Source organism: Piliocolobus tephrosceles, chromosome 21 (genome assembly GCF_002776525.5).
Source record: "Piliocolobus tephrosceles isolate RC106 chromosome 21, ASM277652v3, whole genome shotgun sequence".
In the NCBI taxonomy this organism is placed as follows: domain Eukaryota; kingdom Metazoa; phylum Chordata; class Mammalia; order Primates; family Cercopithecidae; genus Piliocolobus; species Piliocolobus tephrosceles.
In genome coordinates this window covers 8,880,031-8,897,469 of record NC_045454.1, presented here as the reverse complement: position 1 = coordinate 8,897,469, position 17,439 = coordinate 8,880,031, and the positions used below count along the sequence as shown (strand labels likewise).

Sequence of the window (17,439 nt, the reverse complement as noted above, 5' to 3'; positions counted from 1 at the left end):
CTGGGGGTGACTAGTGAGAGACGAGGCCAGGGCCAGATCATAAAAGGAAATCTCTGACAAGCTAACAGATGGTACTTTTCTTCGGAAAGCCACAGGAAGGGCGGGGGCAGCTCTGGGCATGAAAAGATCCCTCTGGGACCATGTGAGGGACCTACTGGAGGCAGGGAGGAGGCTGGAGCAATGGTCCTAGGGAGGGAGGAAAAGGGACAGACAGACATAATTGGGGTGGAGGGACAGAGCGGGGATCAGATGGGATGTGGGTGATGGGGAGGGAGGAGAGGAGGAAAGACTTGGAACTTGTGACCTCATGAGGTGAAATCTTGAGGGATGTCTGGGGGCTGCCTGGAAGCAGTTGGGTGCACCAGCCTGGAGCTCAAGGATTGCATTTAAAAAACAGTGCCAAGTTGGTTGTTGAGGTCAAGGGCAATGTTGATATGTCTCTGGAGAAACCAAGAGGTACTTGGGTCCCGAGGGGGAGCAGATGGACTCAGCCCAAGTCTGGGAACCTGGGACGAGAAGGCGGTTGGACAGGGAAGTGCCGATCTCCTGTGGGACCTGGATGAGTGTACGAGGTCTGTGGAACATCCAGGAAGTTTAAGCGACCGGGACTCCTGGGTCCTGTCCGGGAAGGGGACTTGGTGGCATCGAGAACAACCCTTTGGTTTTTGGCTTCTGCCCTCAGGGGAATAATAGGGCCATCCTCATGTAGGGGAGCACAAGAGGGGGGTAGGTTGTAGACGGTGGTGAATTCATGTGCAGGTTGCAGCCTGGAAGACCTTTTGCATATCCCCCTGGAAGACCAGCGGGGAGACAGTGGGCACTGTTAGGGCTGGAGCTTTGAGTGAGAAGAATCAGAGAAGAACTAACCTTTTTGTTTCCACAGAGAAACTTCCAGGGAGAGCCAGCGCACCATGGAGAAGGAAGGAAGGAGCCATCCATGTGGTAAGGAGCTGAGCCATCCATCTGCCTCAGGGTGACACCCCATTCACAGATGCTTAGAGTAGGAGGACTGGATGAGCCCTGAGGGGGTCGGCATGCCACTCATTCACTCATTCTTCACATCTTCCCAGAGCAGACCCTGGACCTGTAGGCCAGGAGATGAGACCTGGCCCTGCCCTCAGATCTAGGAGGAGATCTGGTTCCTGACTCTGCCTCGGGGGAAGGCTCTTAGCGAGGCCGAGGCAGGCCACCATGCCTGAATGGAGCCCTGTGGGAGTGGTGTTAGTATAGGAAACTCTTAGACAAGAAGACACAATTGTCAGGCAGAAGGGACAGCTCAGTCACATGGTCGTTCTCTCACTGAACACACCTTTCCCGAGGCTCCAGGGAACCTCCCTGGAGAGCTCCCAGTCAGCTGGGAGATCTTGGGGGTGAGGGGGGCCTCTGGAATCAGCGTGGATTCAGATTCCAGCTCAGGTACTTTGCAGTCAGGCTGGTGTGAGCATTTGGTCTTATGCTATGAAGTTCCAGCCCTGTGATTGGGATGTGATTGTTAGGAGGCTGTGTCCAGGCCTCTGAGGATGGAGAAAGCACTAGATGACTGGGCCCACCCTCCTCCAGGGCCCTGGCCTTGGGGCCTCTGGTTTCCTGTGTTGCTTCCCTCTCCCCCTCCCCTCTTTCAGGCTCCCAGCTGCGGCTACTAATGAGGCTGCCTGCCAAGGCCTCTAATTGGACTTGTCTGGGAAGAGCTGAGATTGGGCGGGATGGGAGCTCTGGAGCTATGACCTCCCTTTGCGTCACCAGAGAAAGGAGGGGAGAAGGGGCTGAGCAGTAGTGGAAGTCGGGGAGGCAGGTGCCATGCGAGTTTCCGAGTTTCCAGAGGGCAGGGGCTGTTTGATCCGCAGGTTGGAAAGCTGGGAGTGAGGAAGCTGGTGAATACAATGGCCCCTAAAGGTAGCCAGCGGTTAGGACTTGGACCTTGAGGGGGGTTGGGTCCCAAGTAGAAGTTTCAGGGGATCAGACCGTGTATGTCTGACTGGGGCCTAAAAGCCTGGATTCCTTATTGCATGGGAGCACAGCTGTATTCCTGAGGGTATCTCTGAGGGTTTTGGGTCTGAAGCTGGTGGTAGTGGCAACTGCAGGGCTGAATCTCTGCTCCCCAGTGAAGGCAGTGGCTGGTGGTGTGGATGGCTGGGTCTCTAAGGAGCATTCAGGCTGGGCAGCTTGAGGCCTGAGTCCCCAAAGCAGCATTTCAGGGACTCAGATGGCTATGACCCTAGGAGGGGCCTCCCTAGGAGCCTTCCCCCGAGGCAGGGTTGGGAGCCAGATGTCCTCCTAGACCAAGACTCTGAGACTCGCTGAGGGCAGGGCCAGGTCTCCTCTCCCAGCCCATAGGCCCAGGGTCTGCTCCTTGGAAGATGTGAGTGAATGAGTGAGTGAGTGGCATGCTGACCCCTCAGGGCTCTTCCAGTCCTCCTGGAAGAGGGGCTTGCACACCTAAGAGGATTTGGCACGGGGAAGAGCTCCAACAGTTGGGTTCTGTGGGCTGGGAGGTCTGAGTTGGAGTGCCAGTCCTCAGACAGTACTCGGTGACAGCCATTGAAAAATGGCTCAACCCACTAGACAGGAAGGGCGTTTCGACACGTGCTCTGGGGTCTTACAGAGGCCTGAATCTCTGGTACTTTGGAGGGTGAGAGAGCTGGAAGCCTCAGTTCCCAGCTGGGGGACCCACTGGGGAAGTAATGGCTGAGAAAACCACTCTGAGATGAAGAGGCCCCCTTATTCTTTAGTGGTCACAGACCCTTTGGATAATTTTTTGAAAATTCCTGTGAAAAATACATATGCAGGACACCCCCCAGGCCCGTCCATGCTCCCTGGCCTCCCCCAGGCCCGTCCGTGCTCCCTGGCCTCCCCCAGGCCTGTCCATGCTCCCGGGCCTGTGCTAAGACCCTGCTCCAAGGCTTCCCTCCCAGCCCATAGTAGGCAAAGTGAACCAGGGAGGAGAGGACGATGCCAGCAGTGACTTTGTTGGCCCTCAGGTTGACCAGAAGAGAGGAAGAGGAGGACGCAGAGAGCCAGGTCACGGTAGGCAGTCCCCAGCACCCCTCCCCAGTCCCCATCCACTCCTAGCCCGCAGAGACTGAGTCGTTCATTTCAACTCTTCCCAAGCCCCAACCTCACACCCCAACTCCTCAGGAGCAGAGAGAAAAATCATTTGGCCAAGAGATAACAAGGCCCTTGCTGTAGCTAATGAGAGCGATGGCGAGGTGGGGGAAGGCCTGGAGGCTGGTGGGCGGCCAGGCTGCTCCCAGGGGAGCCCCCCAGCCACACACACAGGGCTGCAGCCACCACACCGCAGGCCTCGTAGACATGGCTGCACCCCCGGATTGCATAAATGCACACGCACATGCGCCCACACTCGGGAGAGATTGGCCTGGCCTTCCCCAGCCAGCCTCGGAACTCCCTGGGGGCACAGTGCCCGCAGCCCCCCGCCTGCAGCCACACAGGCCAGCTCCTCTGCTCCTCAGAGCCCAGTGCCCGGTGGAGGTTAGGATTTCTCTTCTCAGGCAAGGACGGGGAAAGAAACTCGGTAAGGAGAGGTGAGGAGCCCTGGGTTCTGAGCTGAGGAAGGCAGGAGCTGGGCTGGAGTCTGCCTGTTGTGCGTCAGGCACTGTCAGGGCCCTTGGGGCTCTTCAGGGTCCAAACCAGCCGAGATAGCTGCCTCCATGACGCTCAGCTCCCAGCGCCCTGGCCCTGAAGCCCACCTCCTCTTGACATACCACACACTTCCTTGCAGAGACTGGGGCTCCACCTCAGCTTCCTCACAGCTCACACGGGGATCATCTCTTCCTAGCTCCCAGGGTGGGGAGGAGGGTTAAGGACCACGTCATAAAGACCTGGGTCCCTGCCTGGCACAGCAGGTGGTAGAGGTGAACATATTGATTGTGATTGGTGTTCTGTTTTATTTACTGCCATTATTATTGTCATTCATCATCCTCATCTGAGTCAAAAAGGTGTAGGGGTAGGAAGGCCAGAGACCCATAGAGGTGAGGCCCTTCAGGGAGACATGGGGGATGAGGCGGCACAGTGAGCGGGGCCTAACCCTGGAGGGACAGCTGGGGCTTTGATCTTTGAATCTTCAGATGAAGTGTTGGAATTAATCAGTGAATTTAGCATGGTTGCTGGGTGAAAGGTCAAAATAAAAAATCAATCATATTTCAGTATAGCAACCATGAACAATGAGAAAAATACATTTGTAATTATGCCATTTATAATGGCATGGTGTTTTTGTTTTGTTTTTGTTTTTGAGACGGAGTCTCGCTCTGTCGCCAGGCTGAAGTACAGGGGCGTGATCTCAGCTCACTGCAACCTCCGCCTCCTGGGTTCAAGCGATTCTCATGCCTCAGCCTCCTGAGTAGCTGGGATTACAGGCACGTGCCACCACACCCAGCTAATTTTTGTATTTTTAGTAGAGACGTGGTTTTGCCACGTTGGCCAGGATGGTCTCCATATCCTGACCTTGTGATCACCCGCCTCAGCCTCCCAAAGTGCTGGGATTATAGGCGTGAGCCACCACGCCTGTCCTATAATGGCATGTTTTTAATTAGTAAAGCATCTGCTGATTCTGGCATAGGCAGGAAGACAGGATTCTGCATGAGGCCCAGCACAGGCGGGCACCTGTGGAAGATGTGTTCTCTGCCCTCGGAGAGCTTAGATACTTCCAGAAGCCAATGGAAAATGGAAGTGATGATATTGAATAGCTCACACAGACACTGAGCACTCACTAGGTACCAGGCACTGTCCAAGCTACTGCCCCCACCTTTTTTTTCCCCCCACATTCGCTCATTTAGTCACCATGTTAACCCTATGAGGTGGGGACATCCCTGGCCAGCAGATGCGGAAAGAGAGGCACGGAGAGGTGTGGTGACATGCCAGGGACCCTCAGCCAGAAGCTGGCAGAACTGGGAACCCAACCTGGCAGCATCTCAGAGAAGTGCACTCAGTTAACTCCTGAGCCCACCACCTTCTGTGTGGCCGCTTATGTCCAGTGGGCTGACCTGAGGACCTCTCAGTCCAGAACCCAGTGCCTCAAATGCACCTCTTTTGTCCTCCCAGGCGGATCTCCCTATGCCTCTAGGAGACCCTCGCCCTGGAGACATCCTAGAAAGCCCTCCAGAGAGGTAATAGGACCCACGGGGTCCGGGAGGGAAATTGGGGACAAGGAAAAACCCAGTGGTGATTCCTTCCTTTCCCCCAGCAGGCCTGCGCAGCCGGAACTCCAGCAAGCCTTGGTGCCTGTGATGAAAGAGCTGGTCCCAGTCAGGAGGAGGCCCTGGGGCCAGCTCTGCCTGCCCCCACAGCGGCTAAGGTGTGCTCCCAGGCCTCTCCAGAAGGAAGGAGGTGGTCTGACCTTGGGAAGAGCAGAGGCTGCCCGGACCCTGCCCTAAACGCTCTCCCACCTCCCCACCAGGGTCACTCCACATCCACTGATCCCAGCTCCGGTCCTGGGCCTGCTGCTGCTGCTGCTGCTCTCTGTCCTGCTGCTGGGCCCGTCCCCACCTCCCACCTGGCCCCACCTCCAGCTCTGCTACCTCCAGCCCCCTCCAGTGTGAGAGGCTCCACTTGCCCCTCAGAGCAGTGTCTAGCTCAGTAAATCCCCCGGCCCTCTCTCCACTCGGATCCCCATTGTTAGCCCAGTGTTGCGCCAGCTTACCCCAGATACAGTACAGGGGATCACATCCCTGTGTTGGGTTTTTATTGTGAAGTCTGCTAGTTTTTTAATGTTGACATTTCTTAATAATAGCAAAACTCCCCAGTAATGGATTAAGCACTAAGGATTATTCCCTCACAAAACAAGCCTGGCGAGGGCAGCTGTGGGCACACAGCTAAGTCTCGGTTGCCCCGGGGTCAGGGCCTCAGTGATTCTCCTGTCCCCTCCCTCATGCTCAGGAGTTGGCGACTGCAGCTTCCTACATCACATCTGCGAGACGGAAACTTTTCCCTTCCTTTCTATAGAGAGAGGCAGTAGCCTCAGTGTGCAGTGGATAGATTCAAATCATACGCGTAATAAAAGAGAAGCAGTTGCCTGCCCAGAGCCACCAGCAGACTTGTGTTTGTTTCGCTAGCCAGACTGTTTGATGTGACCACCTTTAACTGTAAGGGAGCCTGGGGGACCTGGGAGGTCAAGTACCTCTGCGGAGACTGGGTACCTTGAAAGTGCCTTGCCACACACCTCCTTCACACTGAAAACCACTGCAGGGCATGGACCCAACAAAACACTTTGGGAGTCACCTACACACCACCACAGTGTGCAGCTGCTGAGTGGCCTTGGCACGCATCGCCAGGCTGCTTTGAAGGGCTCCAGGATACCTCCTCTCCCTGATCTGTCTCTCCCTCCTACCTTCTCTACACCTCTGCCTTGCCCTCCTGCAAAAGGATCCTGACTCTGTCCTGCCACCCCACCATGGGTAGGAGCTTAGGTTGACCCAGTCCTAACTGCATCCTAACTCAATAAAGAACAATCTTCCTGGACCAGGCGCAGTGGCTCACGCCTGTAATCCCAGCACTTTGGGAGGCCAAGGCAGGAGGATCACCTGAGATCAAGAGTTCAAGACCAGCCTGGCCAACATGGTGAAACCCTGTCTCTACTAAAATAACAAAAATTAGCCACCTGGCGTGGTGGAGCTGCCTGTAATCCCAGCTACTCAGGAAGCTGAGGCAGAAGAATCACTTGAACCTGGGAGGCAGAGGTTGTAGTGAGTGGAGATTGTGCAACTGCACTCCAGCCTGGGCAACAGAGTGAGACTCTGTCTCTAAAAAAAAAAAATTAAGAAAAACACACATGTGAAACCCCAGCCCCTCCCTGTTATTCACATGGACCGTCCGCATGGTGCAGCTCTGGTGCATCATTACGCTGTAAGCCCCTTCCCCACTGGAGTAAAGCTGAGGACACAAGAGGGAAGCACATGGGGTCTGAGAAGCCTACCCTACTTCACAAAAATACACGATTGGGCAGCCACTGTGTGGGGCACGTGGCCCATGGTATTGGAGTTGTACAGGGAATGCCCCAAGCTTTGCCTGCCTCATAGCACCGCCAGCAGGATCCTTACACCATGGCTGCAGCACTCCCTGTAAATAACAAGAGTGGACACCCAGGATGGCCGGCCCCAGGGTGGGAGGGCGCTGAGCTAGGCACTTTGAGATATGTATTTAATCTTCACCTCCATAGTAAGAAGTAGATGGTGCTATTCTTGCTTTACAAATGAAGACACTGAAGCACAGAGAAGTTAAATGACTTGGCCTAGATGTCACAGCTAAAACTTGTGAGAGTTGGGACCCAAACTCAGTCTCAGTCCAGTTCAGCGAATGAACTCACATGGTGGCTGTCTGCTGTTTATAGCAGCCTATCAGTTGAACATCCTTCCTTATCTGGGAAAATCCCAAGATAGGAAGGAGACAGGGCCCCACCTTCAACCAGGAGAGTCAAAGGAGGGTCCCCTTCCCCAGCTCTCAGGGGATTGGGCTGCTATGACAGGCAACGTGTGTGGCCCACGCCCATCCCTGTGGCCAAGGAGAACGATCACGAGATTGACAGCCCCACCAGACTCTCCAGTCACAGCCATCAAAGGCAGCAACAACTCTCTATAGAAAAAGGGGGACAGGGATGTGGACCAGGCATACACCAGAGACGTCCACTAGAGTGCAAATGGCTAACAGGAAATGCACCAGGGTGCCATTTACTGATTCAACAAATATTTGTTCATCATTTCTTTGCAACAGCTAGACCTTAGAAAATGAAGCTGTAGGGGAAAGCAGGACCTCCAACATCAAGCTGAGGAGCTCAGATTTTCTCCTGAGAATGATGGGGCTTTGGGAGGTTTTATTGCTTGTTTGTCTTTGGTTTTTGACATTTTAATTGAGGCGCAGCTTACGTACAGATAGCAGACAAACCTTAAGTATCAGCCGGATAAACTTTTGTGTACATATATACCCATGAAAATCACAGCCCAGGTCAAAATAGCAGACAGTTTCAGCACCCCAGATGCTTCCTTGGAGAGTTTTGAGCGAGGGAGGGACAGAATCGAACCTATTTAAAGACTGATGGAGGTAGCTGCAGGTTCTGTGAGAGCCCAGAAAAGGCAACTGATTCGGCTGGGAGGTTACAGAATTCTTTCCAGACAAGTGACATTTGTGTTTAGTCTTGAAAGAGGGGTAAGGTTTGGGTTACAGTCAGCAGGGGCCCAGGGAGGGTGTCATAGAGGTGGGAAAGAGACCAGTGTGTGTGGAGAGCCATGGGCAGCATCCTGTTGCTGGATTTAAAAAAAAAAAAAATTAAAAAGATTTGGAGTCGGGAAGGAATTGAAGGCTACAGAGTGGTGGGAAATAAGAGAGGTAGGCAAGAGCCCGTGAAGGAATTTGAACACCAGCTTGAACTTTATTCCCCAGTGCCCGTGAAAGGGCTGTGAGCAAGGGAAGGTAGAGCTCTGGGTGGGAAGAAGAGCGTTTGGGGCCTGTGGGGGAGATCAATGAATGAAGGGGATAAGAATGAAGGCCGACAGGTGGGGAGGAGTCTGGGGCTGTGGTCCAGGTAGGAGAGAATGAGCCCTGAGGCAGGGCATGCGGGTGGAGAGGAGGGAAGAGCAAAGCCATGGCAGGGCGGGAGGGACCAGGCTGGAGACTGACAAGCTGTAAAGGATGGCGAAAGGGGCAGGACAAGGACAACCCTTGGGACCTGGTCCAGTGACTAGGAGACAGTGCAGCCATTCCCAAGATAGGGAACCCATGATAAGGAGTGAGTTCAGGGAAAGACTCAGTTCATTTAGGGGCTGGAGTCCTGAGCTCTGAGCTCCCAGGCTGGAGAAGGGGGTCTGGGTGTTGTCAGCTGTGGGTGGTGGCGGAAGCTGTGGGGACTGCTGAATTTGCTTGAGAGTAGAGTGGGGAGGGAGGAGGTTCCAGACACCATTTTGGTCAAAAACCTCAAATGTTCGGAAACGGATCAGGGAGAAAATAGAGTGTGGGAAGAGAGCAGGTCAGTACCCAGCTACCAAGCCCTCGGGGAAACAGGAGGAGGCTCTTCATAGGGTCGTTGTGAGGTTAAAAGAGCTAATACAAGCAAAGCACTTAGAAGAGTGCCTGCTATATAGCAACTGCTCATTGACATTTTAATTCCATTTCTCCATGACAGTAGTGGAAAAGTCGAGACTTTTGAAATTGCACACACCTGGATTCCAGTTATCCTTTTGTCGCTTAGTAACTCTAACAACTTAGGAAAATTCCTCCTGATTTTCAGTCTTATTTGTAAAATTAGGCCAACTCCAGATAGTTTTGAGGAATACAGTTTTTCCTTTGTTATTTGGAACGACAGAAAAACAGTCCCGCCCCCACAGTCCAAGGGCCAATTAGGGCTCGGTCCGCCTCCCGAAAATGCAAACTTTGGGAGACCTTGCCAACCACGTGCGGCGGCCCCGCTTCCCGCGCAGCAGATGCGGCCAGCTCCACCCTCTTCTTTAAACCAATGAGAGCGCGGTCCGCACGAACGACGCCCAGTGCGCGCTGATCTGGCCCTCTGTGGACCACCGGGTTGCCATGGTTACCCTTGAGGGCGGAGCTGAAGGGCAGCCAGGTATCTCCCCGCCCTTTCCCTGTCCTTTTTGGAGCCTGACGCCTGCTCCTCTCTCCTCTTCTCCTGCCCCAGCCTGGCGCCCCGGTGGTCTCCCGAGAAGGAGACCTGAAGTCAGAAAACCCTGAAAAAAAATCGCTGGAGGCTGCTGTGAGAGGAGGAAACCCTTTTCCAAAAAAAGCATTTTGCTACCTAACAGGCGCTGTGCTGAAGTCTTATGAAGGATGGCTTATTGGATCCTCATAACAGATGAAGAAAAGGAGGCACGGAGACTGACGTCAAGAAGGCTTTCTCAATGCTACGCAGCTAGATTTGGAGGACCCTGGGTTTGGATGCTAGGGCTGCCTCACACCAGGGCCTACGATCTTTCCACTGTGCCTGGGGAGAAGTCTGGAAGTGATGGGGGGAGGAACAGCGAAATTCAAAGGTGAGAGCTGGTGGAGAGACAGATAGAAACCTAACGGAGGAAAAAAAAAAAAAGGAAGATATGAAGGAGTCAGGTAGAGGAAAAAGGGAAAAAGAAAGTGAGGGAGAAGGAAAGGAAGAGTTTCAGAGGCAGAAGGAGAATAGAGAGAGGAGGTAGAGATTCTCAGAAGACCAGAAAGCCAAGAGGGTAAAAGGGGAGATACCCACAAGGACTCAGGGAGACGGGGACACATACCCAGAGAGGAAAGAGACCCAGAGAAGGGGGCAGAGACAGAGGAGGACAGAGACCTTGGAGATTACAGAGAAACAGAGAGAAGGGGACAGAGACGGGGGTAGGGAGGGACAGGGACCCAGAATGAAAGGAGGGGACAGAGCGGAGGTGGGGGGCGGTAGGGAAGCAGAGATCCAGAAACAGGAAAGAAGCCAGCTTCCTGGACAAAGACAGAGGCAGAGAAACGGAATTGAGGAAAGAAAATAGAGTGGGGACTGAGGGGAGAGATGCCAGAGTGGCCGACGCAAAGTCCTGTCTCTTTTCTACCCCAACCTTTCCATCCCCGCGCCCCCAACCCAACGCACACGCAGGTCGCACAGGAACGAGGCGCAGTCGGGAGCGCACGGCAGGGTCTTTATTAAGATGGGGACTGGCGGCGCGCTCAGCGCGCGTCCAACACCAACAGCTTGTGCATGTACGAGTTCAGCCAGTGGCGGCGCTCGAGGGCGGCCAGCAACCGCGCGCGCTCCCGGAAGGCCGCGTCGTCCGCCAGCGCCAGGCTCCTCCGCGGCCGGGGGGTGGCGGGATCCGCCCAGGCCGGTCCTGGGGGGCGGAGGCTGTGGAGAGACGCGGTGACGGCGCGTCCAGATCCGCGCTCGCCGCCGCCTGTCCTCCCCGCAGTCTAACTTGAAGCCCTGTTACTGCCCCGTCGGTGGAGTGGGTCGGTCCGGCTCCCTCTGTCTCGTTCTCTGTGTGGGTCTCTGTCTCTCTGCTCACCAGGTTCGAAACTCCCCGGGTACTGAGACCGAGTCTGATGCACTTGTCCGCCCACAGCGCTCAGCACATGGCCAGGCGCACACCAAGAACCCACTAAACGTTGCTCAAAGAACGAATCCGTTTCTGCACCCGCTCCTTTCGAGCCTTCTCCACGCCTTTCTCGGAATCTATCTTTCTGTGTCTCTTTCCCTTGCTGATTCTCTGTCCATTTCCGCACCACCACCACCACCAAACCCTCCTCCCGCCTTCTACCACCCCTGGTCTCTGTCTTCTCGCTGGGTCTCGGTCGCCCTCTCTTTGGGCTTCTGTCCCGCTTTCTGGGTCTTCTGTCCCCTTTCTCTTTGGTTCTCTTCCTATTTCTCCAGGTCCCCACCCCTCCCTGGGAGTTCTGGGCCTGGCACCTACCTGAGGACGCCGACCGGGGGCAGGGCGACTCCCGAGGCAGTGCGGACGCCCCAGGGCACCACCAGCAACAGCAGCAGCAGCAGCCGAACCCGAGGGCTCCTGGACACCTGGCGGGTCTCCATCACCTGTGAACCAGAAAGGGGCTCAGTGGGGCTGCATCCTGGCCCAGAAACCCCGGCCCTACCATGCACCCATCCCCAGCTTCCCGCACGGTCCCCTACCGCGTAGTGGGCTCGGGCAGCGATGCTGGCAGCCCCCTTATATCGCCTCCGCAGCCCCCGCACCGGGCAGTGACGCAGGCCGGGGGGCCGGGGGCGCGGGGTCACCCCCTCCCCAGGCTCATTAGGAGCCGCCAGCGGTAATGAGGAGCCGGGGGTGGGGGACCTGCCGCTGCCTTGGCCGCCACCAACTAATTGGGACCAGAAGCTGGACCTGAGATGAGGGAGGGGGAGAGACAGACAGACAGAGAGGTGGACACAGGGGGTGTGTCAGAGGGCTAAAAATAGAGACTGGCGGAAGGACCGTCAGAGGAACAGAGACACAAAGAGAAGGACAAAGACAGAGTGGCCGAGGAAGAAATAGAAAGGGAACGACGGAAAAAGAAAGGAAAAGGAAGAAAATAAGAAAACAGAGCAAAGGAGATGGAAACGAACAGTCAGACGGAGATGGAGGAGAGAAAGAAAAAGCTCTCAGAAAGACAGACGGCAATGGAAGGACGTCCTGGCCTGGACGGAGCTGCCCAGAGATAAATCCAGCAGGGAGAGGCCCAGAAAGACCGAGGGCAAGATGGTGAGGGGGGGGAAAGGCAAGAAATGGCAAAGGGTACGTGTGGCAGGGGTGTGAGGACAGGAAAAGTGACAGACAACATCAGAAAAGCCTCAGTGAGAGAGTGAAGGGGGGAAAACAGACAGGGTTCCTGAGCTGCCCTGAGGATGTGTCTAAGTCCTTATCTGGGAGGAGTTTAGGGGTGCTGTTAAGATTAAAGCCCAGTCCTCCTCACGCTGACTCTTTTTCTGTGTTTGTTTGTTTGAGACGAAGTCTTGCTCTTGTTGCCCAGGCTGGAGTGCAACGGCACCATGTCGGCTCACTGCAACCTCCACCTCCCAGGTTCAAGCCATTCTGCCTCAGCCTCCCGAGTAGCTGGGATTACAGGCGTCCACCATCACTCCTGACTAATTTTTGTATTTTGAGTAGAGACGGGGGGTTCGGCCAGCTGGTGCCCGGTCTGGTTTTGCGCTCCTGACTTCGTGATCCGCCCGCCTTGGCCTCCCAGAGTGTTGGGATTACAGGCGTAAACCAGCGCGCCCAGCCCACGCTGACTCTTAAGAGGGGCCTCAGCCGGGTGCAGTGGCTCACACCTGTAATCCCAGCTCTTTGGAAGGCCGAGGTGGGTGGATCACTTGAGATCAGGAGTTCAAGACTAGCCTGGCCAACGTGGCAAAACTCCTTCTTTACAAAAATACATAAATTAGGTGTGGTGTAATCCCAGCTACTTGGGAGGCTGAGGCAGGAAAATCGCTTGAACCCGGGAGTTGGAGGTTGCAGTGAGCCGAGATTGCACCACTGCACTCCAACCTGGGCAACAGAGAGAGACTCTGTCTCAAAAAATAATAATTTAAAAAAGAGGAGCATCTCTACACAGTGAGGAGAAGATGGGCAAAACTTGGAAGTCCTACAGAGCAGTAGCAATTTGGGATGTGGGAACTTGGGCTCCTAGGTTCATAGGAAGGTGGTGGCAGAAGCTTGGGCTCCTGAGTCTAAGAGTGGATGGGACAGGGACCCAGATTCCTATGTTCTGGGAGAGGATGAGGCTAAGGACTTGGATTCCTGGATCTGAGGAAGGAAGGAGCTAGAGGACTGGAGTTCTGAGTCTAGGGGGAGGGAGCTGTGGGATACAACTTAGGGGACTTGAAATAGGAAGGTACCAGAGAGCTAGACCCCTGGGTTTCCAGGTAGGAGAGGGTAGAGGGCCAGGACCACTGGTTTCAAAAAGATAGTTTGACTGGGCCACATCTCCAGTAGATCATTCCACTTTCTAACTCCCTTCCCCACCCCAGAGACAATGTCCTTTACTTCTATCCCTTTAAGAGTCTAAGTCTGTCGCTAGGCTCCCAGGATCCCCTGGGAGGGGTTCAGTTGCGTCACCTGTGTGCCCCTGAGACCCTACCTCTCACCACCCTGCCCAGAGCCATTCTGTAACATTCACTGTTCTCTGCATCCAGCTCTGCTCATCTGCTGTTATCTTGGACACCAGAGCAGGTAAGAGACCCCAGGACCTCAAGTAAGCCTGTCCCATCGATGTGTAGGCCACCTCCACCTCCACCTGACCACAGACCTATGCTTCTCTGCCCATACTAGCCCCAGCAATGCTGAAATCCTAGCTCCATCCTCAATAACAGACTTGAGAGTCCTGCCCCAAAGCTCTCATCTTCAAGTCCTAACCCCTCCACTCTGCAGAGCCCAGACCCCCAGACCCTGAGGACTCGGAGGTCCCAATTCCTTTCTAACTCAGGAACCAACAGCTCAAGGCCTCTTATCTCCTTTCACCCGTTATCCAGCCCCTAGACCTTGCTCCCTCAAAATTCTAGGCATCTGAACTTCCAGCCTTCTCCTCCCTACAGAACCAGGAGCCAGGAACCTCAGCCCCCTCACCCTGCAAGGCCCAGGAATCTGAACCCCTAGCAACTTTCTTAACCCAGAACCCAAACGTCTCCCTCCTCCCTCAAATCCATGAGTCCAGCCCTCAGCCGTTAGGAGCCTCCTGTAGTGTAAACAACTGCTGAGTCGAGGCGTCCCCGGGGACCTCAGAGAGGAAGGAGATCCCACGTCCCCTCGAAGGCCTGACACCCTCCAAAGTCGAAGTCGAGGAGATCTGGGGGCCTGGAGAGGTATCGTTCTTTCGTAATTTTTCTAGGACCCCTCGGTGAAACAGATAAGGAAATTAACTACGACTCCCAAGAAGCCCCGCGCCTCAGTCTCCCTTGGCTACCGTGGCCATAGCCCCACAGCCTCCAAGGGACTTGCGATTGGGTTCTCCTCCCATCCCTGGCGCCAAGCTGGGCCCCGGACAGACGCGGTCCACCTGCACCTGCGGGCCAGTGGGCGTGGCCTCCGGGAGTGGGCGGGGCTCCTGGGAGACTTCGGCCTTAACCCCTTCCTTCCCGCCCCCTCTCGCAGCTATAGGTATCTCCCAGAGCTATGAAATCATTCAGCCAGATCCTCTTCCTCGTCTTCCTCCTCGGCGGCCTGAGGTCCAAGGCCGCTCCCTCAGCCCCTCCGCCTTTGCGCTCTGGCTTTCCGGACGTGGCCCACCCCTCTGAGACCTCCCCTCCGAAGGGTCCTTCTGAAAATTCCACACGAGATCGCCTTAACCCAGAATTTCCTGGGACTCCTTACCCTGAACCTTTCAAGCCACCTCACACAGTTTCCCTGGAAACCTTCCGACTTGGCTTCACTGAGACCCCCAACCCTGACCTCCGGGAAACCCCGCACCCACAGTCTCCTGAGACGCCCAAAGCTGACTCACTCACAGCCTCAATATCAGAATCCCTGGACACCCCCAAAACCAACCTCTCCAAAATGACACACCTAGATTCTTCTGAGACCCCCACACCTGGCCCAACGGAAATGCCACACCCAGGGTCCCCTGAGAACCCCAAACCTAACTTCTCCAAACCTTCACGCCCAGAATTTCCTGAGACCCCAAACACTGACCTTATACAAACTGTACCCCAAGAATCCCCACAGATTCCCCAACTTAATGCAACTGAAATCTCACAGGCAGAAATCCCTGAGACCTCAAACACTGGCCCTACCAAGACCCCTGACCCCAAATCTCCAGAAACCCATGACCTCAACTCCACTGAGACCCCAAACTCTGAATTTCTCCAAGCTCTTCATCCTGACCCTTCTAAAAGCCCCCACCCAGAATCCCATGTAACCCACATTCCCAGCCACACTGAAATTTCCCAAATAGAATTCCCCACAACCTACTACCAAAATGCAACAGATGTGCCCAGGACCTCCGACCCTCAAATCTCCACTAGTCTCTACCCAGAAACACCTGTGCCCTTCAAGGATGAAGCCACTGCTCTAAATGAGCTGTCCCTAAATCCCAAACCAGAAACCCCTGCAGCCATCCAGCCCGACTCCACAAAATTGCCCACTTCAGATTCTCCAGGAACTGTTGAACTGAAGGCCCCCCAGAAGTCTGGCCCTAAGGAATCCAACGCCCCTCCTCCCTCAGCCCGGATTGTAGGTCCCCCTGCTCTTCCAGGGCCCCCCAATCAGTTGGCCCCTGCCACTCTGCGGGCACCACAGAGGCACAGCCCCGGTGAAGGAGTCAACACTATCATCGTGGTGGAGAGAGTGAAGGAGACCGGTGAGGGGCGGGAGCCGGACTCCTGGGTCTGAGGGAGGAGGGGCTGAGGGTCTGGACTCCTGGGTCTGAGGGAGGACAGATTGGGGCCCTGGACTCCTGGGTCCCAGGGAGAAGGGCCGGGGGCCTGGACTCCTGGGTCCGAGGGAGGAGGGGCTGGGGTCTGGACTCCTGGGTCTGGGGGAGAAGGGTTTGGGAATAGGAATTCCTGGATCTGAGGGAGGAGGGGCTAGGAGCCTGGACCCCTGGGTCTGAGAGAGGAGGGGGTTGGGAGCCTAGATTGCTGGTCTCCCGCTTCAGGCGTGACTCTGGTGGGACGACCACATGGAGCAGCAGGCGGGGCCCTCTGCCTGTTCCTCGCGGGAACCGCGCTGCTGATAGGCATCTTTGTGCTGCTGTGGTGTCTCCACCGCCGGGCAGCTCGACACCGGCCCTTCGCACATCACCGGCTTCCGGACGACGGAGATGAACCTGGTGAGCGCCCTGCCCCTTGAATGCCTGCACTTTTCCATAACCTGGTCTCTCCCGGCACTTCAGGGCGCCCAGCTAAAAAAGCACAGGTCCCCCATCCAAGGTCAATGAAAGCCCTGGCTCTTCCATGGCCACGTCCAGCCTCCTAAATGTCTGCAATTTCACACAAGTGTCCAGTGCCGCTCCCAATGTGGTTGGAAACGGCTTCAGGCCCAGAGCCGGTGGTCCCCGCCAGGCCGGCCGCTGCCCCTCCAGGTGCGCGGCCCGGAGCCCTGCACTCCCCGCCCTCCCCTGCAGGCCCCGCCGCTGCTGCTCCGACGCCACGCCTCCTGGTTTCCGCAGCGGCCCCGATCCTTTTTATTGAAAACTCAGTTCAAATGCAGATTCGGAATCCTCTCTCCGGCCTCCTGATTGGTCAGCCGCACAAAAGGGGCCCTGGAGATGATCTGCAAGGGTGCCTGGAGGGTCAGCCCAGATATGACCACGCCCCTTTGCTCCCACAGTTCTGCATTTGGACGCCCCGAAAGACCCCTACGACCTCTACTTTCATGCGCCGGATACCTGGGTCCCTTCCCACATCGCCACCAAGCAGCCCCCGCCCACACCTCCGCTGCCACCAAAGCTGCCCCCGCCGCCCCGCGTGGGTCGCCCACAGCGTCTGGAGGCCCTGTCCCCAACCACGCTCCCCAACAACTTCGTGTAAGCCCCACCGAGTCCTGCCGGACCTGCACATCCCCGCAGTGAGGGAAAACCCTGCTCTCCTGGCATGCTTAGCTGCCGAGTCGTCCTCTAGATAAACGGTCTAATATACAGAGATGCTTGCGCTGTGGTCAGAGAACAAGGTCTGAGACCGAATAAATATCATGTTCCCATGGCTAGACCCCTCCTCTGGCCTGAGCCCTGGGGTGCGAGGGGGCTGGAATCTGAGACCGGTGAAACTTAGCGAGGAGGGGCTGGGGTCTGGACCCCCGGGTCTGAGGGAGGAGGGGCTGGGGTCTGGACTCCCGGGTCTGAGGGAGGAGGGGCTGGGGTCTGGACTCCCGGGTCTGAGGGAGGAGGGGCTGGGGTCTGGACTCCCGGGTCTGAGGGAGGAGGGGCTGGGGCCTGGACTCCCGGGTCTGAGGGAGGAGGGGCTGGGGCCTGGACTCCCGGGTCTGAGGGAGGAGGGGCTGGGGCCTGGACTCCCGGGTCTGAGGGAGGAGGGGCTGGGGC

At 56.0% G+C, this 17,439-nt stretch overlaps 3 protein-coding genes across 4 annotated transcripts in view; 2 read left to right on the top strand and 1 right to left on the bottom strand.

The window, feature by feature from the left end:
- CCDC155 (coiled-coil domain containing 155) overlaps positions 1 to 6,038 on the top strand; it is a 29,964-nt gene extending 23,926 nt beyond the window's left edge. The window contains exons 16-20 of one of the 2 annotated variants that reach the window (XM_023182523.3): positions 884 to 942; positions 2,979 to 3,024; positions 5,056 to 5,120; positions 5,201 to 5,308; positions 5,411 to 6,038. In XM_023182523.3, the coding sequence (XP_023038291.2) occupies positions 884 to 942; positions 2,979 to 3,024; positions 5,056 to 5,120; positions 5,201 to 5,308; positions 5,411 to 5,552 (420 nt within the window). In that variant the 3' untranslated portion in view covers positions 5,553 to 6,038. The remainder of the gene's footprint in view (positions 1 to 883; positions 943 to 2,978; positions 3,025 to 5,055; positions 5,121 to 5,200; positions 5,309 to 5,410) is intronic. The other variant, XM_023182522.2, reaches the window with a different exon arrangement.
- Positions 6,039 to 10,584: 4,546 nt separating this feature from the next.
- On the bottom strand, positions 10,585 to 11,593 carry PTH2 (parathyroid hormone 2). The gene is made up of 2 exons (XM_023182325.1): positions 11,379 to 11,593; positions 10,585 to 10,813 (listed from the first exon to the last, which is right to left on the bottom strand). The coding sequence occupies exons 1-2, from the start codon at positions 11,498 to 11,500 to the stop codon at positions 10,639 to 10,641; spliced, it is 297 nt and encodes a 98-aa protein (XP_023038093.1). The 5' UTR covers positions 11,501 to 11,593; the 3' UTR covers positions 10,585 to 10,638.
- A 2,983-nt stretch (positions 11,594 to 14,576) lies between these two features.
- On the top strand, positions 14,577 to 16,930 carry GFY (golgi associated olfactory signaling regulator). Its single transcript, XM_023182386.2, has 3 exons — positions 14,577 to 15,759; positions 16,057 to 16,230; positions 16,731 to 16,930. Exons 1-3 carry the CDS (start codon positions 14,577 to 14,579, stop codon positions 16,928 to 16,930), a joined length of 1,557 nt encoding a protein of 518 aa, XP_023038154.1.
- Positions 16,931 to 17,439: the final 509 nt, after the last annotated feature.

Coding starts and splice junctions, on each gene's coding strand:
- PTH2 (XM_023182325.1), bottom strand. CDS start 11,500: ATGGAGACCCGCCAGGTGTCCAGGAGCCCTCGGGTTCGGCTGCTGCTG. Junction 10,814..11,378: donor CCCCCGGTCGGCGTCCTCAG/GTAGGTGCCAGG, acceptor GTCTCTCCACAG/CCTCCGCCCCCCAGGACCGG.
- GFY (XM_023182386.2), top strand. CDS start 14,577: ATGAAATCATTCAGCCAGATCCTCTTCCTCGTCTTCCTCCTCGGCGGC. Junction 15,760..16,056: donor GGAGAGAGTGAAGGAGACCG/GTGAGGGGCGGG, acceptor CTCCCGCTTCAG/GCGTGACTCTGGTGGGACGA. Junction 16,231..16,730: donor GGACGACGGAGATGAACCTG/GTGAGCGCCCTG, acceptor TTGCTCCCACAG/TTCTGCATTTGGACGCCCCG.